The 26,841-nt window shown below is 39.0% G+C and overlaps 6 protein-coding genes across 8 annotated transcripts in view; 4 read left to right on the top strand and 2 right to left on the bottom strand.

Annotated features, from left to right (window-relative positions):
• The first annotated feature begins 22 nt into the window (after nt 1-22).
• On the top strand, nt 23-1,421 carry ATPsyngamma (ATP synthase, gamma subunit). The gene is made up of 4 exons (XM_088049972.1): nt 23-116; nt 319-628; nt 675-994; nt 1,045-1,421. The coding sequence occupies exons 2-4, from the start codon at nt 328-330 to the stop codon at nt 1,306-1,308; spliced, it is 885 nt and encodes a 294-aa protein (XP_087906098.1). The 5' UTR covers nt 23-116; nt 319-327; the 3' UTR covers nt 1,309-1,421.
• Nucleotides 1,419-5,242, bottom strand: LOC148181363 (endoplasmic reticulum metallopeptidase 1-like). Its single transcript, XM_088049970.1, has 9 exons — nt 5,079-5,242; nt 4,563-4,778; nt 3,496-4,516; nt 3,232-3,449; nt 2,776-2,953; nt 2,538-2,722; nt 2,337-2,489; nt 2,084-2,289; nt 1,419-2,036 (listed from the first exon to the last, which is right to left on the bottom strand). Exons 2-9 carry the CDS (start codon nt 4,761-4,763, stop codon nt 1,574-1,576), a joined length of 2,625 nt encoding a protein of 874 aa, XP_087906096.1. The 5' UTR covers nt 4,764-4,778; nt 5,079-5,242; the 3' UTR covers nt 1,419-1,573.
• A 144-nt stretch (nt 5,243-5,386) lies between these two features.
• Nucleotides 5,387-6,773, top strand: l(2)k09848 (WD repeat domain 74 lethal (2) k09848). The gene is made up of 5 exons (XM_088049975.1): nt 5,387-5,471; nt 5,526-5,953; nt 6,003-6,205; nt 6,252-6,453; nt 6,503-6,773. The coding sequence occupies exons 1-5, from the start codon at nt 5,414-5,416 to the stop codon at nt 6,716-6,718; spliced, it is 1,107 nt and encodes a 368-aa protein (XP_087906101.1). The 5' UTR covers nt 5,387-5,413; the 3' UTR covers nt 6,719-6,773.
• A 1,154-nt stretch (nt 6,774-7,927) lies between these two features.
• LOC148181365 (protein prickle-like) overlaps nt 7,928-26,841 on the bottom strand; it is a 109,698-nt gene continuing 90,784 nt past the window's right edge. For 2 of the 3 annotated variants that reach the window (XM_088031895.1, XM_088031904.1), the window contains exons 3-7: nt 23,020-23,278; nt 14,029-14,271; nt 10,426-10,629; nt 9,203-9,795; nt 7,931-9,148 (exon numbers count right to left, since the gene is read on the bottom strand). In XM_088031895.1, coding sequence (XP_087888021.1) covers nt 8,230-9,148; nt 9,203-9,795; nt 10,426-10,629; nt 14,029-14,271; nt 23,020-23,278 — 2,218 coding nt within the window. In that variant the 3' untranslated portion in view covers nt 7,931-8,229. Of the gene's footprint in view, nt 9,149-9,202; nt 9,796-10,425; nt 10,630-14,028; nt 14,272-23,019; nt 23,279-26,841 lie in introns of all 3 variants that reach the window. The other variant, XM_088031886.1, reaches the window with a different exon arrangement.
• On the top strand, nt 16,500-17,302 carry LOC148181366 (uncharacterized). The gene is made up of 2 exons (XM_088041259.1): nt 16,500-16,882; nt 16,932-17,302. The coding sequence occupies exons 1-2, from the start codon at nt 16,550-16,552 to the stop codon at nt 17,268-17,270; spliced, it is 672 nt and encodes a 223-aa protein (XP_087897385.1). The 5' UTR covers nt 16,500-16,549; the 3' UTR covers nt 17,271-17,302.
• Nucleotides 23,788-26,448, top strand: LOC148181367 (neprilysin-2-like). Its single transcript, XM_088031994.1, has 8 exons — nt 23,788-24,293; nt 24,337-24,476; nt 24,521-24,954; nt 25,005-25,157; nt 25,202-25,419; nt 25,464-25,773; nt 25,821-25,992; nt 26,042-26,448. Exons 1-8 carry the CDS (start codon nt 24,211-24,213, stop codon nt 26,386-26,388), a joined length of 1,857 nt encoding a protein of 618 aa, XP_087888120.1. The 5' UTR covers nt 23,788-24,210; the 3' UTR covers nt 26,389-26,448.

Below are 26,841 nucleotides of genomic sequence, written 5' to 3' on the forward strand. Positions count from 1 at the left end.
TTGCATTTTTCACTGTAGCCCCTATGAACTTGGATATAAGGCCGAGGATCGTGTGGTTTCCAATAGTTCACGTTTTGTCCGCACACGGCTCTTTCTGAGCCAACGAAATTGACAAGGTTAGTATCCCGTGAACAAGATTTTCTTAATTAATCCAAAAATGTGATAATTTGTGCCCATACTAGCTAATAATTGTGTAAAAACCTCCACTGTGTAGTTTCGCAACGCTTATTTGGTTGTTTTGCCCCGAATTGACGTACTTTTTATTCCGGTTCTACGACATTGCTTACATAATCCTTAGGTCAACTGTAATTCTTTCAGATCGCAACAATGCTGGGTCGTTTCGGGAGTCTGGCACCTCTGGTCACCCAGAATGTGCAACTCCAACAACAACAGAGGGGTATGGCAACCCTTAAATCCATTTCCATTCGTCTGAAGTCTGTTAAGAACATCCAGAAGATCACCCAGTCTATGAAGATGGTGTCAGCTGCTAAGTACTCCAGAGCTGAGCGCGAACTGAAACTGACTCGCCCGATTGGAAGTGGTGCTGCCCAGTTTTACGAAAAGGCTGAAATTGAGGCTCCGGCTGACCAGCCAGCCAAACTCCTCATTGCCATGACTTCAGACAGAGGTTTAATTTAAAACATTTAAGATTGTTGTCTAAAAACGCGTTACAGGGTTGTGTGGGGCTGTCCATACCAGCGTCGCCCGTGTCATCCGCACTGAATTGGCCAATGAAAGCCAGAACTTAAAAGTTGTCTGTGTGGGAGACAAATCCCGGCTGATCCTCCAACGTCTGTATGGTAAAAACATTATTTTGGCTTGTAACGAAATCGGACGTTTGCCTCCAACTTTCAACGACGCGTCGAAAATTGCTAATGCGGTATTGAATTCTGGCTATGAGTTTGGTTCAGGACAGATTGTTTACAATCAGTTTAAATCTGTAGTATCATACCAGACCTCTACTTTGCCAGTCTTCAGTTTGTCTGCAGTTAAGGTATTTGTTTACTACAAGTTGTTTGATTTTACATAGTAATTTTTTGATAGTCTGCTGCAAAACTGCCAGTTTACGATTCTTTGGATGATGAGGTGATCCAATCCTACCTGGAATTCTCATTGGCCTCCTTGTTGTACTACGCCCTCAAGGAAGGAGCCTGCAGCGAACAATCCTCCCGTATGACTGCTATGGACAACGCCAGCAAGAACGCCGGAGAAATGATTGATAAACTAACTCTTACTTTCAATCGTACCAGACAAGCTGTAATCACCGGAGAATTGATTGAAATTATTTCTGGTGCTGCTGCTCTTTAAACGTTTGTTCTATAAGATCCTTCTTAGGTTAGGTAAGTACGTGGGATCTTCAACTTAATAGTAATAGCGCTGTATGTGAGGGTCAAACAGAATAAAAAGTAAGCCCAAAGTCACTGGATACTGACATCAATCCCATTTTTATTTCGGTTTAACTGTTACATACTGGTTAAAAAAATAAAAATCCAATAAATTTATTGTCTAAATGAAGTTACATCAACATCTCAATAAAATTGTAAAGTCCCAAAAATAGTTTTTATAAGCACATTTAAACCCACCAAGACTCATAGCTACCGAGCCAAGCAGTGACGTCAGCCCAGTCCGGAAATTCGTTCAGAAATTGCACGTAATGTGGCATTTTATGGTTTTTATCTTCATGAACGAATATTCCGGAAATGGCAATTTCTGTCGTCACATCACTTGAGTTATTTGGTACTTGAACATCGAAAGTGAACTGTAGAGGAGCAGGCTCTTTGCCATAAATATGTATAATGAAGTACAATTCGCGACCATTCCACACAGCGGACTCTTCCGGCATTTCCGGTATTAGACTGATATTTAGTACTTTCACGTTAGCTTTAGGGGAGAAGTACAGCCCCACACGGTCTGGACCAGTTATTGATATATTGTACCGAAGTACATTTGGACTAATTTCCTCTTTTGATATGACATCCAACTTGGTCGGTTCTGGAAGAACGGGTTGCCCTGCCGGGATCCAGGTACTATGTTCACTACAACAAAAAGGTAATTATTGAGTTTTTACGAGACTTTTCATTACATTATCTGGATCATTTTCGAGTGCACTAGCGGTAATCCACACAACAAGTATTTGTGACAATCATCGTTCAAAGAGCGGGCTTTTGCGATGTCTTTTACTTTACTTTTCACTTTGTATGGCGAGTTTCTATCCATGTTGAGCAGAAAATATCCAGAATCTCGTTTTATTTCCAAACCCTGGTCATCATGGAACACTCTTCTGGTGTGCTGTGAGCGAGTTAAGTTAGATGTGGTACTACCAATTTACTACTTACTAAAATCCAATATCTTTCCGGAGCCGCGGAATCCGGATTCCCCGAATAGGGAAACCCGAGCGGAGTGAAGATTATGATGAAACTTGCGAAGAAAATGACCCCTAAAAAGATTACAAGGTACCGCACGTTTCGGACCAGAGTCGCGAGAGCCACCTAGAGGCAGCGAAATAAGACTTTTTTCTTTAATTTCCATAAACTTACAAAGGGTGAAGTTATTATTATTGTGAACAACAGCGACAACATTCCGATTAGCAAGTCTGCATTCTTGTCGGGTCCAATTCTTCCGGTGATTGGTACGAAAAGAGACAACGTTGTTAGTGAAGTGTACATCAAGAAGATGGTTGGGACTATCAAGCTGATGACATACATCACTTGCCATTTTCGTACTGGAACATTTACGGTGTAGTTTTTTAATTTTTAACTTTTTTGCTTTGATTACTTGTGTGTTGTAACTTGAAAATGTACACGAAGATGAAGCCCAATGTGTTGAATAATACTGGAATGAGTAAGGCATACATGGCTCTGATTTGTAGAATGGTCCCAAACAGAAGTATCACAGTCCAAATGATTCTTGTAGAGTGAGCTTGGATTTGTGCTTTGACGTTGTGGCTTAGATTCTATAATCAGAAGTATATTTCAAAATTGTCTTTCCAATTTCAACAATTTTGTTTGAAAGTTTTAGTTTTTTAATTGATAGCTAATAAGAAGGTCATGGGTATTCTCGGAAGCGTAGGTCTGCATCCTACTTTTCAGTTTCGCTCATTGTTCACTTATTACTCATAATCAAAATCGATCTTTGTTCTCATACAATAATTACACCGTTTTGACAAAAAGCGTTCCAAAGAGCAAATTCTTCATTTTTCCTTCTAATTGTTTTAACATGCTTCAAACTTACCTTGTGCTGCACAAAAGGTAGCAGAATTGAAGACAGCCCTAGCGTTGGCGCCACATAAAGTCCGAATATGAGCCACGGATTTCCATACCAACTCATGGAGTATCCAATTTTGTCAATAAAAAGAGCAGTGAGGCAAACAGCAATGGCAGCGGCTATCCACCCTCCGATGATCGCCCCAAAGGTCAAAACCAAATATTTAAGAGTTTGTCTGGTGTAACCTGTACTCTCAACATTAAAAACCAGAATTACTTAAAACAGACCTACCTAATTTAAAATTATGAACACTTAAGCCAAAAACGGCGAACGACAACAAGATTACAATGGAATTCGTAACGGAAGCAGCAGTTTGTGAGTACGAAACCATAAAGAATCCTAGAAAATCGAAGAAGACAACTTTTCCTGGATTCTCTTTGGGATTCGCAACTTCTGGAGCATTTGCGAAGCTTCTGACCAAAGACAACGTGTTGTCTCCAACATGTTGGAATGAGCCCAGTGGAATGTGCTCAAAGTCATCGTATTTTGTATGGTATCGATAACCATTTTTGTAGAACGCCATATCCACTCCAACTAAGCCTCCATAATCTCTGAAAATTCTAAAATCGGTGTCTGATGGCACCACGTTACTTTGAAAAATTTCTTCGCCGGCAGCCTGCCCGTATGGGTGTGGTACTTTCGCGTAATACTTCAGCAACCACGGAGCTGATGGTCCAGATTGGAATAAAATGATTTTCCCTCCAGCCCCCGCAGCTTCTAAATTAAGCACAACTTTGCAGTCTTTAGCCCATTTGTGTTGAGTTATGAAGCCGTGAGAAGCCTGTAAACCCGTTTCTTCAGCGCCATTGAACAAGAAAACGATACTATTAAGAGGTCTGTGTTGATCTCGAGACAACTTTCTTAGAATCTCCAACATCACGACAACGTTAATCCCGTCATCACTCCCTCCAGGACTCGTTGGCACGGAGTCAAAATGAGAGTTGATTAAAACGCTTTGAGTTGCATTGTGAATTCCGTACAGTTTTACCACAACGTTCTGTAAATTGGAGTAGGGCACAATTTTCCCATTCGGTTTGTAATGAATATAATGAGATCCAGTCACAACTTGAATATCAAGCTCGAGTCTTTGATTCTTGTGCGCTCTTTGTATTATAAAGTTGATTTCTCGTTGCAAGAAATCAACAGCGAGGACCTCATTTTCGTAACCACCGGCGATACGAGGCCCCAAACTTGTCAACATTTTTAAATCGTGGCGTGCCCTTTCAGTTATAAAAGCACCAGGATGAGTTTGCTGCATGAATTGCGTTAAAGTAGGTAAAAACGCAAATCGGACTTACCTCATCATCTAGATTAAGAGGTTCTGGCAATGTGTTATCAATAGTGTATACTAGACCATACAGACCTAGTAGGACCGCGATGAGCCCGAATGAGATCAACGCTGGAACGCCATGGATGCTGTTTCTGGTAATTCTTCTTGATCCATCTAACGCGACAACTTCGTCGTCGTCGTGCATCGTGAAATCTGCTCTCCGGCGCATTCTAAATATATTTCACTGTAAAAGGAATGGTGACATAAACTGCTTCCTACACGTGTTTTAATCATAAATTGAATTGAATGTTGCGACGAAAGATGGTAAATTACTTATGTAAGGCAAAGTACTCGTATCGGTATTAAGTTCAGTAAAAAACTTATCAGTTGTACAAATAATGACCGAGATTGCTATCAAGCTCTTCATATTATACAGTTCTTAATGATAAGTAAACAACAAAAAAAATGGATACACGAAAATGTGCAAATTGGCAAAATGTCTGGAGGTCGAAGCATATTTTGTTCTAAAAACGACGAAACTTACCCGTTTTATTCACCGGTCTGGTTGAATTTCGCTGTCAGGGCACACACGATACACATATCGGAATCCTTAAATATGCTAAATATTGCTTAATTTATCAACTACGAGCCTATCGCATTCACAAAGACATGATAATGATGGTTCTAAAAGTGGACCCGCTCCGGTAAACAAAAGTCAAAATAATCATTACAAAAGTTGGGTTATGTTTTGAACCTGTCAGTGTCAAACTGACATCTTGCTTGACAGTTGACAGTTGTTTGGTTTTCAAGAGAAAATGTTCATTTTGTTGCTAAAATAACGCGAATTGCACAACTTCGAATAGCACAACTAGCCCAAATATGGATTTATCATACAAATATTGTATTTACGTCGGATCAGCTCGTGGAGTTTTACAATGTAACCAACATAACCCAACTTATTCACGTGTTTTTTAAAATTTCGTTATTTCAGGCAGTTACTGTAAACCTGAAGAAAAAGTGTCTTTTACCGTGCCGGAACACCAGTCGGAAATTACAGCGTTAGAATGGGGAAGGTCCGACGACGAAATCCTTATTGGTTACAAGAATGAACAAGTCAATCTCTACAACTCCACTCAGAGTAAATACACAAAGACCATCAGTAAATTGGAAGGCGAGGGCCCCATTGTGGGGTTAGCACCCGTTAATAAGTCCGTCCTCATAGCGAAATACGATGGAATTATCTCGATTTGGGGCGGGAAAAAGTCTGACTTTTTCTCCATCAATTTGGAAGAAAAAGGGACTCTGGAGGCAATGAACCACAACAACAATAGAGAGAATGTTGTAGGAACAGGTGGGGAGTTTAATGACTTTAAAACGTGGGACATTGAAACAAAGAAGTGTCTCTTTAAGGCTAAATCTGTAAGTTGAGTGGTCTCACAAGTCAACTTTTTTCACGTTATTTTTGTAGTTGGGCCACGACGAGTTAAATTTACCCATTCCAACTTCTGTAAAGGGAATAACGAGTTTTTCAGAATGTGAAAAACTGTATGCTTGTGCAACAAAAGAGGGACATGTTTTGCTCTATGATGAAAGAGCGCAAAGGCGACCAGTGGCGAAGTTTTTTGAGAAGAAAGCCAGCTACACTTGTATAACAAGCACTACCAGACAACGGTAGAAATTTACAATTTTTAAACACTTTTTGAACTTTTTTTTTCAGACAATGCTTAGTTGGTACAACCAGAGGATACATGCAGTTATTAGATATGCGAGAGCCTGGAAAATCGGCGAAAACCTTCACTAGTTTCACCGGTAGTCTTACCAGCATTGCCTGTGATCCAAATGATCCGTTTGTAGCCACAACGAGTTTAGACCGTTACTTAAGGATCCACAATTTAGAAACTAAAGAATTAGTTTATAAAGTTTGTTTCTGTTATTTGTAAGAATGAAATATTTAAAGTGGGTTTTCAGGTTTATCTTAAGCAGAATCTGACAAAGGTGCTACTGAAGCCGATGGTTAAAGAAGAGCAAGAAGAAACTGCGGAAGAAGAACGTGATGTTGATGACGAATACGAGGACATTTTCAGCAACATGGAAACTATAACTGATACCACAAAGAAACTGAAACGGAAGTCCGGGTCTGATGGTGAAATCAAAAAAAGGAAACGAAAAGCTTGTAAAGAATGAGTTTTTGAATAAATAAGACTACTAATAAGGTCCCATTAAAACACTTTTTTAAGGATTTAATCCTGTTTTCAAAGGTATATTTAAAAAATCAAATATTTTAAAGATATTTTAGTATTCTTTTATAAAAAGTTCAAATTTTAAGGATTCATGAAGCAGTGCTGAAATTCAAGGTATTTTGATCTGTCGATTTTAAGTTTGAGTACATAAGACTTTTTAAGGATTTTGCTATGTTTTTTGACGTATATTTAGAAAAGTAAGTCATTCCATTACCAACTAATAAATTAAGTTTGTGTTTTTACGACTTGTTGTTAGAATATAGAAACGAACTATTTCACTATTCCACAGTCATTGAGGTAAAAAGGTAATTAATGCAAATAGAATTAACTAAAAATAAAACAAAATTGCTAGAGACGCCTAGAAAGATAAGTAGAGTACAAAACTAAATATTTCTGAAGTTCATTACAACAATAATTCTGCAGAACTATCCCGGCGCATTCACCATTTTTCACAACTAAATAAAATTCACATTTCGAACAAGACTATAAGAATTGTTCGCCTTTAGACAACTTTGTCGTCACATCCATCTTCTTTAGGTCGCAGCGCTCAACTGATTTAATGAAGAGAACTACGAAACCTCTGCTTGTAAAAACTGTTCTTCGCATTTATTCGGCGGTGGATCAAGACCGTCACATTGTTGTTATTAGTTTTGCGCAAAAACTTAAACAAATGTGGGAAAACATAAGTCTTGAAGAAATTCCAATTTGTAAAAGGACTAATGTGAGAAGACGAATCGAAATTCGACTGTAACTTGACAACTGTATTGTTAGTTGCCTGCTTCACATGTCACTTCTGTGAAGGTAAATATTTGAACGCCTCTGAGACTAAAAATTTCAACTTTTTATTATACTGTCTAATTTCTTATGCAAAAGAATGCATTTAGCAGGCTCAAGATTAGGGATTTTTTCACTGCTGTTACTAGATTTTTTCCATATGCAACACGCTTTTGTGGCGGTATGTGGGACATCGAAGATATTGATTCAACTTAATTTATAAAATAAGCTTAGAACCGGAAGGCCGGTACATATTAATTAATAAATCCTTCCTGTTTTAATGTACCTTTGAAATCAGGGTAGAATCCTTAAAAAAGTGTTGTGATTTTATGGGGCCTTATTTAGTATAGTAATAAGATCAAAGTTTTATTACATTTATTAAAAACCAAATCTGTTTATTTACAATATACACAGTAAAAACAATGATTATATTAAAATCTTAATAAATATTGTATGATACATAACTACAATTCTACATGTTTTGTAGATAGAAAGGTATAAAACAATTTAAGTATACATACGTTATAAATTTGTACATATGGAAAAGAACACAAAAGTATGTAGAAGCACAATTTCAAGGCAGGTCCTACAAATTCGGCAATGTCAACCTAACTTATATACCCTGAATATAATGCGATACATATTTGGCAATCAGTTACAAAAATGGAAGGCAATCTCCAATCAAGATATGACACAGTTCTTGTCCTTATCATCAATCGTTGCTCCTTTTTTACTCGGCGACTTCTGGCTAGTCGCTTGCCTCCTTCTGGCACAAGCAAGGGCGTCGTTAGGAACATAAGAGATTCTCACGCCTCCGTAGGCACGTCTTGGTGGCAATTGGTAATCCAGATCATCACTGGAACTACTTGATGAGCACGTACTACAGTAACTTTCAGCATCGTCGTCTTGTCGGCTGCTTCCGGCCATTTGGGACTCAGATATGGTCTTTCTTGGTTTTCCTTTCCTCTCTAAAGTATCTACATGGCGAGACCTACCGGCGTAACTCCGACTTCTTGGGAATTTTCTAGAAGCTTCAACACTCGCGTTGTCTCCTTCATCTGCTTCAAATCCTTCATTATCTCCTTGGAAACGCACGCTAAGAAGCCCCCGACCTCGTTTATTCGGGGACCCGGGAGTCGTGGAATTACCACCACTTTCGCTGGAACCGGGCAAGGCTAATTCCGGCATTGATGATGCGTGTGGAGGTGTCTGTTCAGAGGTAGTGTTGTTATTTTCTTTTTCATTGGTGTTATTGTCGGGCTTATCAGTTTGATTATCGTTGGTGATCTTTGTGGGCTGCCAATCATCCAAACTCAAGTCAGCTAGATGAAGAGGTTCCCGACTTCTATCACGGGCGTGCAGGAGTTTCTCTAGGTCAGAAGTATGCGTTTGATTACTTCGTTCGCTTATGAGGCGCTCCAGGTTGCGTTCGAGGAGAACCCGATCTAGACCTCGACCTCCAGGACTCTGAGGGCCACTTTGGAGACCCCGAGAAGCCAAATCTTCACAGGGAACTGAGATGTCGGTAAGAGCTTGCAGAGTGCTGCCATTGTCTGAAGGCGTAGGAGTGACGGGTATCGAACGGTCAGGTTTAGGCGATCTACACAAAAAATTACATTAGTATCGGAGTGGTACAAAAGAAATCTCAACTAACCTTTGTAATGCTCTTCTGCCCATCTTCGGCGACCTCACAGGCGGAGACCTCGACAAATTACTACTAATTTGCAGCACCCCATGCGGCGACGACGGTGATGACATTGTCGGCGAAGCAGAAGCATTCTGTCTTCTACTAGGCGACGGCGGTGGCGTACTGGACTCATTAGGTGACGGCGGCCTCGGCGGCCGATTCCTCGTTTGTCTAGGCAACCGCGTCCCCGGCCCTGAGCTGTCCGAGGGCGTCGGGGGTTCCCCTTTACTACAAGCAATGGAACAGTAGATAGCACCTCTTCTGGGCAAAAATGGACGGCCCAGTAAAGACGTGTGGCACGTATGGCAACAAAAACACAGTTCAGTAGCGTGCCAATGTTGGCCCTCATGGCTCATTTGCCCTTGATCAACTCCAATAGGTTCGCCACATGAATCGCAATATTCGGCGAACATGGCGTCGAAACAGTGGAGGCAATAGGGGCGGCCATCTCGCATGATGTAACGTTGGCCTCCGAGCTGACGCTCGCACTCTGAGCAGGCGAAGTGCTTCATGTGCCAGGCGCGGCCCTCAGCTTCGGTGCATTCGTCGGCGAGGATGATCTGGAAATAAAGAATGTCAAAAGTTAAAAAGCGTTTTTGTGATTAAGTAGCCGAGGCGGGAATGCTGGCGGTGCCTCTATAAATCACATTTCCAGTCTCTTACAAGACAAAAAAATTTTGTTAATATCCGTCAAATGGATTGTACCCGGAAAAAAAACTAGAAGAGAGTTTAAAATTACTCTTCCAATTTCCTATTGTTATCAAAGATATGAAGCAACAAAAATGAGATGAAAAAAGGGGCCTTAAAACGGATAAAAAATGTATTTCATTTTGACCCATTAGAATTTCCTGACCACCCATCTCGATGGTTTTTATAACGCAGGTAATCATTTTAGACATGAGATGGGTTTGGTCGATTCTATAACTTATGCGATTATAATTTGTCTTCCAGTTTTCTGCATGAAAATTCTTCACGAGTGTCAACACTGCTCTCCAATTTCCACGACCAGACGTCTGCCTATTATACTCTCTAAATTACAGACGGCTTCAATCATCTCAGAAAAATGATACCATGTTTGCATGAATTTCCGCAGTGTCCGTCTCTTATGTGCAATTGCACGCATGTAAATGTCCCTTTCGTATCATTTTACATAGTTATTGTAGCATTTTGCGTGGGAACAAAATAATTACCTCGTCACAAGCCGAGCACCTTGGTTTGATGGTTTCTGCATGGTGTCTCCCGCAGTACAAGCGGCCTTCTTTGTAGAAATATATTAGATCGACGAGAAGTTCCCTGCAGACATTGCACGTGAAGCATGCAGGGTGCCAGCAGGTGTTGGGACCTGCCCTGGATGCGAAAACGCAAATATCGCCGGTAGCCAACATCTCCTCACACTGAAATCAAGAACGAAATGAGCAATAGAAATAGCTGGACAGTAAATTATAGCAGAAAACAAGAACTTAAGTGATTACATCTGTTAAGTATATTCTTAACTTTTCCCTGCAAACGTTTTAGTCGCTAACAAACCAGAAAAAAAGAAGTACAGAAATGCAACTGAAATAACTGTTAACTTGCAATGCAGAAATTCTTTCTAAATTAAAGAACGCGGCGACAAAAACTGACTGTAATTAAATACGTTTGCAATTTTATCAGTTCCCGTGTTTATTAATTCTGTACGTGCATAAAGTTGTGCTTGTCATATCAGCCCAGTTATGTTTATTAGCTGCAGGATAAAAACACAGCTTCGTTGTGCTTTTTTTAACGTCGTAGTAAAAGGAGGAATGACACTGCATACAATACGCGCCAGCATAAGTTTTTGCTGCAAAAACTCGCAACATCGGGGGCGCAGCGCCATACACAGAAATCTGTCACATGCCCTGGTTGCGAGAATTCATGTTGCTAATAAATCTGTCCAGAACAAATGGTGCGATGAGGAAGAGAACAAGGACGGACGCGATTTACGCCACAGAGCGAAAGACTGAGAACGTTGGGTATTATCAGCGGTCCAAAGTGAATTAGTGCCATATTTATACGATACAGAAACCCTCTTGCGTTGTCCTCCGGCAGCGAAATTAAATCGTATCGGAAATCCACAAAACGAAGAGAATTATCCTCGCGTGGCACTGAAACACATGTGAATCCGAAGGGATATAACAGATAAAAGTTCCCGTTGTTTAGTGTCAGAAACTGGGTGTTTGGGGATTACGCTATTGACAGGTGGTGGAGGGTTGCAGGATGTATCTGACGCTGCAAAATGATGATTTTATTAATGAATGTGGTGGGTTTAATTAACTTTGTATGTTCTGGATTGTGCTGGACATGCGATGAAATGGCCATTGATTGTATAGCTCCATTATTATTTTTCGATTTAGAACCAGCAAATCCAATTAAAAAACGATTTCTTTAAGACTACAGATTAAAAAACCCAAGCAAAAATTTATAATGGCGTGTTCTTGAAAAATTCACAGAATTATTGCACTATTATAAACTGTTACAATGGAGTTCTGTGGGTGTTGTGGCGAAACAAACCAAGTCTTCGTGTCCAAGTTTATTCACTTGCTTCCATCGGCATATATGGAACTACTCCTGGCATTTACGTTTTCCTATTCTGAAATTTGCGTAACTATTCCTATTTAGTGTATTGAAATTGAGACGGACAATTAAAGTCTTAAACTCTCTCTCAAGTTCTTGTGATGTTAAAACGAGTAAATCAAGTAAAGTGCGCATAAATTTCGTTCTAGTAGCCCAAAGAAAAATCGCCTACTTTGTACCTGACCGCCAATTAATGGCCATCAACTGAGCCACTAATAAAGCGATAAAGAACTTGGATTGATTATCTTATATCCACAAAAATGTTAATATATAAGAATGGCTAATAGCCACGCAGAAGCATATTAATGCAAAAATAAACCCTAATGGTTACACATTAGGGGCAATAAATAAAACCGGAGGACATCTATGACGTTAATAAACTGTGCACCATTATCGCCATCCTGCATGCTATACTCTTCTCACATTCACAAAAATTAAAACCATTTCTCTGTTTCATCCATTTCTCGCAAAGTGTAGCAATAAATACCTAAACATTCTTAGTTTCTTTAAAAGTTAAAGTGAAACGTCACGCTCGGAGACTTCCGTCGTACTTCTAATGACGATTCTTTCAAGTTATTTAAATTGGCGAAGTTTTAAGGAATTAATGGTCCGAAATGAACGATCACGGAGGATATCTCAAGACATTATAACTACTACATTAGCTCTAAAGTGTCTAGATGCAGACTAATAAGGAGCTTAATGCACTTGAATCCGTCAAACGAATGCGTAGGCACTTTAAAATATCATTTCCCTTTTATCGAAGGGACGGTTAAAGTTTGCATTGAGCAAAGTGAGACCATTAAAATTATTGTGGTGGATTAAAAGGAAAAGCGATGATTCGGAAGAGCCCGCGAAGCTCTTAAAAGTTTTATTAATTTGCGACGATTTGTCGATCCATGAAATGAGAAACTAAAGCTGTTAACAAATAGAAACATTTTGCAAACAAAGAAACTTGGGTAGCTCCCGAGGCCCGCCAATTATCGCTCAAATGAAAAAAAACGCGAAATTTGCATTTTTATAATTGCCCTCGCAAATGAAGACGCTCATAAAACTGAAGAGGTCATTCGTTCCAACATCTAGACGTGCGTTTGGTCCTCTTGAGAATCAAACAAAACAAGTAGTCCTACCACCGGAAAAAACTTAATTAAAGCTGCACCAATTTGAGCAAAACGATACCTCCGGGAATTACATTCAGTTGGTAGAAGTAAAATATTTCATAAAAGAAGCGTTTACTTCTAATGACCCTCAAACAATACTCTTCACTAAATCTAATAAGTTTTATCCTTCAGAAAGGAAATTATCCATCAGCCGCCTTCCACCCTCCACGGTTTCGTTGATAACTGGAGCTTCTTCTCCATAAACTGCTTTATGATGCTTGCGCCCCAGGATCCACCAACCGCGTAATTAGGATAAGTTTAATTAATCGCGTCAATCAAGAATTACTGGCCACGTCAAATTGCTTCGACGGTCTTAAGCTTGCGCCCCATGGTGGTATTTAGAAGTAATGGAGCCTTTAACTGGCTTCTTGCCTACAACGAGACGATGATTAACCTGTTTTTGCGATCGAAATTTATTTGTTTGGTTGAGGCATCGGTTAAGTGATTACCACCCGATGGGTTCTTCGGTTAAATTGGCAGATAGATGAACTGGAAGGCGGCGGGACTAAATAAGGCCCATTAATAAAGGTGCAATTAGAACGGGGAATAAAACTAGTTCCGAAGTGAACATCAATTTAGCTCGGACCACCATCTTCCCAGCAATGAGAGTCATAAAGAATTTTCAGCAGTTCAATAACAATAAAGCATTAATCATTCGCGTCTGAAAGTAGCTGTGGAGTTTAATAAACGCGAATATATCGGATTTCGTAAAAATGAAGGATACAGCAAAATGCTGGTATGTACAGCACTTGCCATATTTCACCTGGGTCATAATTTCTAACAGGAGATTTAACAACCTACGCGTGGTATATTCGTACGTTAAACTGTCAATAATAGCATTTGTGGGGTGTAGGGTGCGGTTTGAAATTACGTGTTGGTATTGTTGGGCGAATTTACAACTGAGAGGGCAACAGGTGTCTTACATTATAATTGAACTTGAACCTTGAAATCTTATAAAATCATTCTACTTTACAAACAGCTTTTTGATTTGATAGAAATCGTAACAGTTAAAAGTAATTAATTCTCTGTATTGAAAAATCTTACAGCATCACATTGCATGGGAGCCGGCAGCTGCCTCACGGCCCCCCTTCCCAATGCTTCTCTTTTTCTTTGGGCCGAGAAAAGCCTCAACTCCTTCCTCTCTTCATCGCTGAGGGCATGGCAGTAGCGAACTTCGTTGTCGTGAGGCGGCAGTTGCTGCAGGAGTTGCCTCACTCTGTACCTCTCTCCCACGGAGTTCACGTATGGCACTTTGTCTTCGGGCAAGGCGCTGAAGTATAAGTGCACCTGAAAAAAGGCCAAACATTGGTGAAACTTTTATAACAAAGGCGGGCATAATAAGGAGCCACCTGTCAAGCAGCGTCCTCAGGTGTAGGTCGGACGTGAGCAACAGGTAGTAGTTGAACGAATAAACGAATGGAGTTGGATAGATAAGAAAAGTGGGAAGAAAGGCGATGGGCCACTGCACCCAACAGGTGTGGACGGTGGGTTGTGGAAATTAGGGGACTCTGGTGGGTCGTAAAAAAGCGGGACTAAGAAATGTTTCATGGAGATGGCAAATGTGTGTTTGATAGTCGGAGATTCAACAACCAGGAAGTAAGCGCCACAGTTCTTGTAATGCCGTTTCTTGTGTTCAAATAAAGTTTGCATGAAAGTTGTCATCAAATGAATATTAATACTTGCACTATTCTTTGCGAATTGGCAATAACTGCAACGATGATTACAAACCCAATTATCGAAGACCACTTTTTACGTTGTAACTACCTAGTTCCTATATTTAATGGCTAAAATATGCAGAAAATTAATGCAGTGTCATGAAAGAGAAAATGCAACCAAAAGTGCTTCCACTTGTGACACGAAACCGTTACGCGTCATTTTTAAGAAGTTTTGTTGTATCCATCAGAATGCTTGCGATAATAAATACCTATGATTGCTTCATGACCCGAATTAACTTTATCAGTTTTGTAGTGCGGAAGTAGTGATTAGAGTCAGCCACGCTTTTAAATACAAGCAAACTGGATTCAAGGCCCTACAGGTCAAATGACAGGCAATAATTTACATTCTAACTGCTGTTTTGAGTTTTGATACGCATTCAAAGGCAGTGCAATTAAAGCTTCATGGTAATATTTGCAATTAATCCGTCATGGAACTGCATCCAAGGTGCAATATATTAAACCACGGTTACGCTTCTTTAGTCTTCCTCAAACCGTTTTGCGAAGGAAGTCAAGAGCTATTACCATATCATTTGACAATGGTAATTTATGGGCTATTACTGCTCCACCGGAGGTATTTTCAATTCCGTCAATTTATTAATGCGGGATGTTCATTTCAAATTACTGGGAAAGATAGAGCCTTATTATGCTATCGATACAAAATACGTTGTGATTGGAAGTTTTAGTCGAGGTGTGTAGCTTCTAGTGCTAATATTCCTCAAGCTGTAATCCTTTCAATCGTTGGCGGAACCGACTGCAAAAGACTTAATTATTGTTAATTATCTTCCGTAATCATTGCTATGATCCAGGCACATCAACGCGTTTACAGTTAGCTAATTTATCTAAAGTAAAGTCTTAATATAGCCGGCAACTACAAATAGTTACACCGTCGAATTTCAGCCGAGCGAAATTTTTATTAATTCATAACACCATTAATATTTACGGAAAGCAGCATGAATTCTCATTCCCTTTAATGAACTGGCCTACATTTGTTATTCTACCATTAACTTATACTTTCCTGCTTTATTATCTCTGATAACACGTCCTGCATTAATAAAAAGGCGCGTTATAAAAATAATCTACCCTTCCACATTTCGGGCCATTAATGCCTCCAAGTTGATAAAGAAAACCAGCTGAAGAATTTAATTAAAATGAAATAGAAGTCATAAAAAAACGTAGCACGCATCCTGTCAGAGTCATATTCCGGGAATTGTCCTTTATAACCTCGTAACTCAGTGTTTATCAAATTCTTTGTAAAAGCTGCACGACACAGGGAAGAACTTACTCGACTTCGACACCGAAAGATAACTGTCGATATTTTTGAAAGTTAAGACCGACTTCTGCGATAATGGAATAAAAGGATAGTCTGGAGCTTTTATTCCAGCGTTTATGGTTATAGCCACTGGAGGGCAGTTATGAGCTATTCAAGGGTCGTTTAGGTTCAGTACGCGTTCCAATATAACGCAAAAGTTCGCAGTAAAATATACGTATGAGCCAAAAGGTTTTGATTAGGTCTGCGGGGGAAATTGCAAATTTATTAGCCGAAAAGGCTGAAATTAAATTTTCCTAAGACCCTACATGAAAGTGACCTCACTGTTTTTTTTAGATGGAGAGTTGTAGGAAAAATACTGTACAACACTCATGCGAAATTTGGCACATTCCGAACTTGTTGATATGTAAATATTTAATCCCACACATAACAACAAGAAAGTACCCAAACACAAGCCACGTGCAGATGTTATCTTTTTTATAAATAACAACATCAAGTGTTTCAACTTATGTTTGTCATGAAGATAAGATTTTCCAAACCGCTTATAAGTGGTGGCGTCCTCCCAATCCGCTAGTCCTTCAAAATGTTCGCTAAACTCTTAGCTCTTCTTTACGTGGTGTCTTCTGTTTACTCAGTTGACTTCCACATCAAGAACAACTCCCCTGACACCCCCGTCTTCGTCCAAGTTCTTGGAACGGAATACCCCGATCCCTTTACCCTCCAAGGAGGCGAACAAGTCGATCTCACGTACAATGATCCATGGAGTGGTAGAATTTGGGGCCGTACCGACTGCTACAGCGTCGCTGAATGTGGCGCTGCTGGTCCAATTCCCGCATCTCTCGCTGAAATCACCGTTGGTGATGGCAACGCCTATTACGACTTGTCTTTGGTTGATGGGTTCAACATCGATCTTACAGTAAGTTCTCTGATTGTAGTTTTTATGATACGACATGGTTTGGTTGCAGATGACACCTCTTGGCGGCCATGGTGATGGTAGCGAGTACAGTTGCCAACCGGCTAAATGTACTTACGATATTTTGAGTGACTGTCCTGAAGAATTGAAGGTTACCAATGATGAAGGGAAGGTGGTCTGTTGCCAGGCAGCTTGTAATGCGTTTAATGATGATCTGTATTGTTGTCGAGGAGAGCACGATACTCCAGAAACTTGCAATTCTGCCGATTGGCCTGTGGATTATGCTGCATTCTTCAAGGAGCGGTGCCCCGATGCCTACAGCTACGCTTATGATGACCAAAGAAGTACCTTTACTTGTGACACCACCAATTTTGAAGTTTCCTTCTTGTAAATAAGCCATAAATAGATTTCTTCACATCCTGATGAGGTTTTTTTTTCATCTTCAATTACCTTTTTTTTTAGATATCTTATCTTACCACTCGACAATGAGTATAAATATAGTTCTCATTATGATCGACTTAATTTCAAACGTTTAAAAAAGACTTCATAACGCATCTTGAGTCTCCACTTTTCTAATTGTTAAATTACCGAAGCGTCAAGTTTTTCATTATGCAAACAAGAAGACTGAATAAGAAAACCGTGCGAACGCTCGTCACCACATTTGGGCTTTCTCAGTCATTATCGTTTGCTCTCATCTGTTGTCTAAGCGTTGACTTGGCACATTTGTAACTTGTATCGTACAGCAGGAGGTAGAAAAAATTAATACAAGCCTGAAACTAGTCTATGTACATTCCTTTCAAGCGATATACTTTGACCCTCCTTACATAATTCAGTAATGAAAAATCTAAATTAAATGTGGCTCATTTATCAGTGTTGCTTAAGCAGCTTGAATATTTACAGGACACGGTTGTTGCTTGTTTAATTTTGCTTTACACCTCCATCATATTACATTGCAATACCGCAACGCATCGAATCGCTTGTTTATACTGTTGCAAATTGAGCAGAACTGAAAGGTGTCCAAAGAATATAAATGCCTGATTGTTTGATTTCTTCATAGATTATTACTTTTAGTTTTTACTAGAATGAGAATTCATGTATCGAATTATATGGTAATGACCTCTAGGAAAAAACTATAAATCGTACGCATGTCTTGTAAATAAATTTGTGGACGAGATTAATAAATAAATTTTGATTCAAAAAACATGCCACATCATTACTCTTGAAGCATCTTATTTGAAATTTCTTGGAAACTGGTAATTATCCACTTTTTTCGTGATCAGGATGAGCAACCGTTTAATATGCAAACATTTTTTTATCCAGCATTGCATGTCCGGGAATAGCGCTTTGGAATGTAAAAACGAAAATGAAGGCACTGATGTGGACGATTTTCCTTTTACTTATTAATTATGTTAGTGGCGAGGACTTACGTTATCATTTATTTTTATAATGCTGGAGGAGCAGGCACAACATTTTTGAGAAGATTAAATTGATAAGAAAATCGGAATGCTGCGTAACCACATTTCAATTTTATCGAAATAAACAGACTGTTGCAAGCAGAAATTGCAAAATCATGTGCATAAAGCTCATAAACCTAGAATGATATAATACGCAGCATTTCAGTTATTTATTATTCACTGATAATGCAAATTTTAGCAATTACCAGCAATAATGGCATTCGCATTGAATGTTCAAGCGCTGCTATCAAAATTCGTAATAATTACCGGATTTCATAACTGAGCGAATGAGAGCATGATATATCTCTACGGCAAAATAAATACTGATTTTAATATCAATAATTAAATATTATTCTACACAAATCATTGGTATTTCAACAAAGTTTAAAACGTCATTGAATTAGTAAATTTTCCGGCAAATGGGAACAACAATTAGCCTGAGCTATGCGTTTAAATGTATGTAATTATTCTATTCAATTATAAATTATGATATTATTAAAACTAATGATATTTGGAATATGTTTAGTTTTGATTGTGTGGACATTTCTGAGGATTCATGAACTTCTAAAATTTCTTTTTTATTGCTAGTTTGACAACATCGTTATTATGTCGTCTGCTTCGGAACTGTGAAATTAAATTTCTCTCCTACAACTAGGTAAAAAAAGAGTATTTTGGGTTGCCTTTATTAAGCAAAATATTTAGTGAAGTGAAAACAAACTAATTTTTTTGAATTACTGAGATTATCATTTCTACAAATTTCGCCGAAAAAAAACGCAACACTTGGAAACTCCAGAAGAAAATAAAAACGAAATTATGCAAAGATAATTGTTTTCACTGAAGTTGAAAATTGCAGCTCTGTTATTTCGTTTCGTTTCACAAGCAAATTATGTTCTTAACCACAAACTGCATCGTGTAAATGACGAAACAACGCATAATTAAAGGGTTATCAGAAATCTTGCTCAAAATGTAACAGCTTTACGTAAACAGATAAATTATGACTGCACGGTATGTAGTAGTGAGGCACCAATCACTAAGCTATTATCAAAATTACATTAGTTTGATGAAAGCACTCCTTTCGTGTTAACACGGCGTTAATTTCAGACTTGGCAATCATTACGAGAGCTTTATAACTCTTGGCGAAAAGTCAGTTTAATCTAATTCCACATAAAGCCCTACTGTTATAAAATAATCTATTACTGACTCTTATCAAGAGTCTTAATTACTTCTGCATCGCCATTTTTCAACACAACGATACATAATAAGTTCGGAATCTACCATTAGCGCGAATTAGTCTCGAATCCGGTTTAATGGGAGCAGAACACGAGCAATTTTAATGATGGATAAGAGAGCGATCAGCGAACGGAATTAAATTAGATGGCTCGTACCTATCGACTATTCTCTGTTTAACAACGCACCGATACAAACTGTATGCTAATTCAGTGATGTTTGATCAAAGCCTAATTTGAATAAGAGCACAGCGAGCAGTTTCCTGGTGATATCGACGGACCACACTGAGTCCAACTCACATTTTTAAGTCTCAGCCTCACGATTCCAATTTACATCGCTGTTCTCTTATTATGCTCAAATAATTGTTATAATATGAATTTACATTAAATGGAAGCACGATTTGTGGCTAGCGCTTCTGAACGTGGAGCTTTCCGGATGGAATAACGCTATCTAGGGCCGTCACGAAGAGCTGAAAGACCGGAGCGGGATAAGAGCGCTTTTCGTTCCAAAAATCATTTACATAAAACGGGACTTCAATTGCGGCAAGACTTATGGTTTGACGTCAGAATATGAGAATGTAATGTGCCAGGTGGAGGTGACAATATTGCTCCCAATCCTGCCATGATTTTCAGGGAGGATGTGACCTGCAACCTCATTTAGTCACGTTCGGTAATTAGGAAGTTAACGATTTGAATGTTGTCAGCCATGGTGGTCTTTGGGGCCCCACAATTAAGCGCTCTCTGAAGGCGATTAGCTGAATCTGCTGATTAATTACGCTGTCAACGAGAACCGTGCACAGATAATCAGTCTGAAACACATGAGGTTAATAACGAGCGAAATGCGCTTCAACCAGTATCACCGCAAAGGAAAGAGACAATTTTCCAAACCCATCAACCGCAATGATTAGAGATTTCGCTAAAGATTTAATTACCAAGAAAAAGAGAATAGTGTCTTGTGCATACTTTGGCGAAGTTTTTCCAAGGCGCGTAAATATGCAATAAAGCCGTCTAATTATCCTCGCCTGTCTGCACAAAAACCTCCTGCGAGGTACTCGATACTGGAAATTAAAAATCTAGAAACACGTTTAGAGGTAACACGCTTAAGACATCCCGTCATAGACTTTATCTGGTCTTTTAACCCATCCTTGTGTGTTAAGATAAGCAACTTTTTCTACATCCCGCGTAAAAACAAGCTCGGATTACCATGGAAAAGACTACAACTCGATACTGCACTTGAGGCACGTGATAGACGATATGATGTGGTTAGCGCACATTACAGGAAAGCGAAGAGGCGAAAGACATGTTTCTTTCGTTTCAGCAACAGATATTCGATACGTCCTATCCTAGCTCTTCCTGCGTCTCAATAGAGAATAATGGCTGAGCCAACCGCAGAACATGGCAGGATGTATTAAACTTGGCAGTCTGCAGCGACCGCAGCGCATGAAGAACTATCGGGCTTAAATGAAAAGCGGCGGACTGAAATGACTGACTGCATTGTTCCGTCTTATTTTTACATTGTAGTTCCGAGAAGATATAAACTAGTTATAATTACATAAAACGATGTGTAATAGTTATCAGATTTACTGAAAGAATGTTTCAGACCGTGGAAAAACGACAATTTTCCTGCTACATTTCAATCAACATATTTTAGAGAGCAATTACAACGTAATATCTACATCTTTCGGTCGTTATCTTGACAGTTTCTCTCATTACTTACTGAAATAATCTTCAAGTCAAACACTGTCGTTCCTTTTATGACTTTTCAATTCATCCAGTTATTTCCGAGAAATACAGTGACCGTTAATATAATTTCTATCAACAAAATATGCATATTTTATTAAAATTAATCGCAACTCATCATGAGCGTTCACGCGTTTTTTAAATTTCCTAGGACGTCCTTTTTTCTCCGCGATAAGTGGGATACCCACGTTGACACTCCAAGCTGTAACAAACCTTGTTCCTCATTACAGTGTGCCACTTATTGACAAACGGCCTGTAAATAACACTGCACAATACAGTCCACAGTAATTTATTGAACCTTGCACACCATATTTTATAATTAGCGGCAATAGTTATTTACAGTACAAACGCCGAAAAGACCTCTTGGCGACACGAGCTGCATGTGTGTGAGCTTTTCGCGAGAGTACTGTACAAACCCAAATTAATTTCATAAATATTCCCTTATGTGCAAAAACGCTTTATTAAAATGTTTATAAATCAATAATTAATTTTAGCATGTTTACATATTTTAAAAGTCAAACGCTAATTGTCATTTCTAGAAGTCTAAAAAAATATTTTCCGACGACCACCAAGTTTTAATTTGCCCAGAGATAACTTGACGTGTTTTTGCACCGTTATTAGCAAGTGGAAGAGCGTAAAATATAAATTTTAATTAAAAAAATAAATATTAACTCTGCGATTTTTGTGATCGTCGGAAAAATATCGTGTACAACACGTGTTGAAAATTCGATTTCACACTCGTGACTCAATTCTGCAAAACTCGTGTGAAATCTTTCATTTTCAACACTTGTTATACAATATACTATTGGGCGAAAATGGCTTCGAATTTGTTCGACTCATGGCGGTGGACTGACGGCAAACATGACAACTGAAGGCAGATTTGCATACAGAACTTGCTGCTGAACTTGTTTCAGCAGATTATGCGAAATGCCACCGGTAAATCCAAGAGATCAAATTGTTTATATTTTTATTGTGCACGGGATTTAATTTCCAGTTTTGATAAACTGTTAATGGAAAATTGACCTGGAGAGCTTTCAAGCATTGAAACTTGATTGCGTAGAACTAGTTCGTACTGAAAAAAAAATTAATAATGGAAAAATTCTAAAGGAAAAAACGGCCTGTATCATGTAGGTATGTCTATAACGAATACGTAGGTTGAAAACACTTTATAATGATTAATTACCGGTACCACTACTTGATTAATGATGGGATAATTCAGTTAGAGTCAAGTGAATACTAGATCATTCAAAGTTTTATTAATTTATACAAGAAATGGAGTACTCTATCTGAGGTACGTCCAGTACCGTACAGCTCCCATGCTATAAGGTAAGTACCGGTAGTTGAGACTTGTAATCTCCCTGGAAAAAATCTCAATTTCTATAATTAACGGTCAGTAATTTCCACAATTTTCATTTAAATTTTTCTCGCAAGTAACCAGCTTCACTCGTCACGATTCGCCATAACATCGCCAATTTCCTCCATCGTTGAGGTGTAAGAAATCGTAATTAGTCCAAGTATTAAAATTATAATGCGATCTACATTCCACGTAACGGCAGTATGATCGTTAATATAATTACAATAATATAAATAATGGTGGTAAGTTAACTATATTTGGTTAAAACGCAATGACCGTTCTTACGAAGAACCGTACTACCTGGTTGCCATTTATGCATCATTTATCCTAGAAATGAAGCGAAACGACGTTAAATATACAACTTACTTGGTCTGGTCGGAGTCCGGGTGGTACCCACGTATACTCCTCGAGGGCACATCCGGAATCATCGTCGCTTTGCGAATGACGTTGTGGATCGCCTGTTGATGGTGCAAAGGGCGAACCTTTCCCTAAAAACCGATCGGCTGGATCTAACGATGGCAGTTTACCTCCGGGGGACGGAAGCGCAGGTGGTGAAATTGGAGCGTTCATTCCTTCGTTCGATGACATCGAGGTGTCGGGCCAGGGGCAGTTGCGGCAAACGGATCTGCAAGATAAATGGGAAATAAATAAAAATGGAATGGCATAGTCAAGGACGAGATAAATTAAATTTCAAGAACTTCTGTGGTGTCAATTAATAACAGAACTGAAAAGTCTTATCAATTTAGTATCGCATTTTATACATTTAATTCCTGTGATTTTAGTTGACTCATTCCGCGAGCATTTTCTCTGGTTCTGATCCGGAGATCTCCGCGCTCTTAGCATTTATTCAAAAATTTACATTTATATTAAAAATTATGGCTGACACTTTTAAAATACACCCCACGTGAAAAGGTCTATAATTCCATAAATGGATCGGTACTAAACAGTATTGCAACATTCGACATTCATAAAATATGTGAATGTAAAGTAAAATAAATTCCTGTCGTGTCGTACAAAAAGTGAGTGTAAAATACGCACGTTATCGCCATCTCAAAATTCAAATTAATTTTATTATCACATTTCTGACCTCTTGCCAACTCTAATAATACCCATGGAGTCCAGTTGCAATAGCCAGCCGCGACCTAACAGCTCGTGAAAAGTGAATTTCTGTATTATCTATAATTCGCAACAAATTGCGCCGATAAATATGGCAAAGTTGTTGTTAACAGTAAAAACGCCATAACGGAATTAGATCACGTAATATTGAGGAAGAAGTCCTGGCTGTGAGTAAAGAGCAAACTCGTCGTTTTTTTTTGAGTTCCATCAAGTAAAACTTTCATGAAATATGTATTTAATGGTTCACATCCGTTTCTCAGTTCGTGTATCGGTTAAAGGAATTCGAAAACATAAGTAAAAATGTGCCGTAAAACTGCGTCAGTAACAATTAAACCGGCGCATTAATGACACAGTAAACAGAAAATATTAATAGATGACATAATTCGTTTATACTATTTTATTTTAAAGCGTCCTTCACACACGAGTTTTATATTTGCAGCGATGTTGTTGGACATGGGCCAAAAACCTGGGTTTCAATCCCTACATCTGAATTCACATCAAAATCGACACAGAATGATCGAAAGGTAAAAACTGCACGTTTTAATATTGTAAAAACCACTCTTCTAGCAGGGGTGCCGCAGAAAAAAATCCCCAAGAGTGCTGGTCCGTGATGTCAAGAGCTGAAAAAGTTCTCCTATTTCTCCTGGTACTCGCGCTGCTAGTGGTGGTGGCGCTAGCAGCTTTCATCATTGGCCATTTCATCAACGGTAAGTTCCAGTGGTACGACCTTCGTTCATTTCAGTATTTACAGAAAATAACTGTGAAACCCCCGAATGCATCGCAGCGTCGTACAAACTCCTTCAAACGCTCGATTTTGAGACTAATCCATGCAAGAATTTTCAACAATTTAGTTGCGGGAACTACATGCATCATGAAGAAAACCGAAAAGATGATCTAATTACCGGCGATTTCGACAAAGATGACAGTGCAGTTCTTACCACAGTCAAAGAGTTCTATCAAGCGTGCATCAATGGCACTGCTATTGGACAAGACAACGAAAGTACTCTCTCTAGTCTACTTTTTCAAATAGGTGGATGGCCCCTGCTGATGGGCAACGACTGGAATGAAAACAGTTTCACCAACTGGCAACATTTTATGGTACAAGTTCGTCGGTTCGGTGTGAAGTCTGACTGGTTGCTCGGTTTTGACTACTACGAAGATGAGAATGGTACAAATTTGCTTCTGGTGCTGCTGATACCACGCGTAGTACAATCTTCTTGAATCTCCACTTTCAGATCAAGCCACCAAACACGAAGTTTTCGGACTTTCAGTCCAACAGTGACTATTACCAAGAGGTTATTGCTCAACTTGCTGTAAATCTTGAGGCATCTCCTCCAGTTGAGGGACAATTGAATCAGATGATTATATTTGGTCTCAACTTATCACGGGTATGGATCTTCAACTAAATACGAATGACAACAATAATTTTCAGATAATTCAAAACGCTCGTGACGGCTTGTTGGAGGATGCCGACTACACCAGACTACCAGTCGCAAAACTCAACGAGTTCTGGCCGGAAAACCTGCTAACGGAAATCCTCAACGGTTTAACAAGAGGGTACTCAGTTTTCACGAACACAACTGTTGTAGTGATAGCTTCTGAAAACTATTTGTACGACTTGCACAAACTCTTGATGGCAGTCCCAAAGAGGTATTTTCAAAACCCTGGGAAACTCGCCTAATCCGTTCTTACAGGGTCCAAGCTAACTACTTCATTTGGAAAACCATAGAATCATTTTTACCATACTTGTCGGACAACATTCGTGAACTTTACAGTAAATACGTGGAGCTGGGTAACAGGGAAGACCACTGTCGCAATGAGACCATCCGAAGGTTCCACAGTGTCATCGAAGAAGAATACGTCCGCAGCTATAAAAGTGAAAGTACGATCCCGTTGTTGAACGACACGGTCAATTTAATATATCAGAGTTACAATAAAAGTGAGGAAGCGCAAGCAGACGTGGTCATAGAGGGGCCAGAAGGAGAAAATTCTGGCGTTACAAATGTAAACTGTGAAATCTGATAATTCGGTGCTACTTCTCCTATTTTTAGATTAATTTCAACTCGTACAAAATCATCAGAATGTTGACCCAAATCCAATTTCACCTGGAAAACGAATTCTACAAATGTCTTCATCGCAAGTCCGAGAGTTGTGTCAGAGAGAGTTACTTCGAAGACACGGAGAAGTTGGAGACGTACTTCGACACATCGGATAACATCATGCGTTAGTTTTTTTTTTAAATTGCGAGCTTTTTGCTGAGAATATCTTTCAGATTTTTCGTTTAATTTGGTATACAGCGACTTCTTCAAGTGGGACCAACCAAACTACGTCAATTTTGCTAGCATTGGTCGAATTATCGGCGACGGCATCATTGAAGCGGAGGAAGAGAAATACAACACTTCCATTAGTAAACAGGGGATAAATTTGGCCTATGAAGGTTATATGCAATGGCTCCAAGCCAATGGAATGGAGAAAAAGCTCCCAGTATTAAATTACACTATAAAACAACTCTTCTGGATACATTCGAGTTTCATGTATTGTCCTTCGGAGAACGAGTCCGGGAAATTTGAGGAAGTGGAACGCTCGCAGTATTTTAAAAAAGACTTTCAGTGTCCGTAGACATGGAAATAAGGCTGGAAATTCAAGTGCATTTACAATAAAAGTTGTTACAGTTTTAAACGTGTTATTAATTCAGGGCCGCATTATGCATTCTTACGTAATTTCAGTTAGGTCATATTTAATTGGTGCGCATTCACCGACACAGTTGGTATGGGTGTAAAATGAACCAATTGTGATCCATGAGTAATAAAGTATGGAGAAGTTAGACAAACTACTGCCTTATATTACTGCAATTACTTGCCAGTGCAAAAGTAATAGCTTCATCAATGATAGTAATTTTACTTGGATTTATGCTTGTGTGAAGGAAAATGCATCAATTAGTTCGATGTCCACGCTTTTTTGCAACATCCTTTAAAATGTCAATGTCGCTCTGACCCACAGTACCTCCATTTCCGGGCATCTTAAAAAGCAGGTGTCATCCCAATTTGAATACGCCAATTTTAAGTAAATTAG

This window comes from Gnatocerus cornutus, chromosome 1, assembly GCF_029298725.1.
Source record: "Gnatocerus cornutus isolate USDA-ARS CGAHR chromosome 1, icGnaCorn1.1, whole genome shotgun sequence".
NCBI classification, from domain to species: domain Eukaryota; kingdom Metazoa; phylum Arthropoda; class Insecta; order Coleoptera; family Tenebrionidae; genus Gnatocerus; species Gnatocerus cornutus.

Bases quoted from the DNA above. Each gene is read 5' to 3' on its own strand.
- LOC148181367 (XM_088031994.1), top strand. From the start codon at position 24,211: ATGTTGTTGGACATGGGCCAAAAACCTGGGTTTCAATCCCTACATCTG. The intron at 24,477-24,520 runs GTAAGTTCCAGT...CAGTATTTACAG, and splicing joins CATTGGCCATTTCATCAACG to AAAATAACTGTGAAACCCCC. The intron at 24,955-25,004 runs GTGCTGCTGATA...CTCCACTTTCAG, and splicing joins ATGGTACAAATTTGCTTCTG to ATCAAGCCACCAAACACGAA.
- LOC148181363 (XM_088049970.1), bottom strand. From the start codon at position 4,763: ATGCGCCGGAGAGCAGATTTCACGATGCACGACGACGACGAAGTTGTC. The intron at 2,290-2,336 runs GTAAGTAGTAAA...ACTCGCTCACAG, and splicing joins CGGAAAGATATTGGATTTTA to CACACCAGAAGAGTGTTCCA. The intron at 2,037-2,083 runs GTAATGAAAAGT...TTTTTGTTGTAG, and splicing joins TCGAAAATGATCCAGATAAT to TGAACATAGTACCTGGATCC.
- LOC148181366 (XM_088041259.1), top strand. From the start codon at position 16,550: ATGTTCGCTAAACTCTTAGCTCTTCTTTACGTGGTGTCTTCTGTTTAC. The intron at 16,883-16,931 runs GTAAGTTCTCTG...GTTTGGTTGCAG, and splicing joins GGTTCAACATCGATCTTACA to ATGACACCTCTTGGCGGCCA.
- ATPsyngamma (XM_088049972.1), top strand. From the start codon at position 328: ATGCTGGGTCGTTTCGGGAGTCTGGCACCTCTGGTCACCCAGAATGTG. The intron at 629-674 runs GTTTAATTTAAA...AACGCGTTACAG, and splicing joins TGCCATGACTTCAGACAGAG to GGTTGTGTGGGGCTGTCCAT. The intron at 995-1,044 runs GTATTTGTTTAC...ATTTTTTGATAG, and splicing joins TCAGTTTGTCTGCAGTTAAG to TCTGCTGCAAAACTGCCAGT.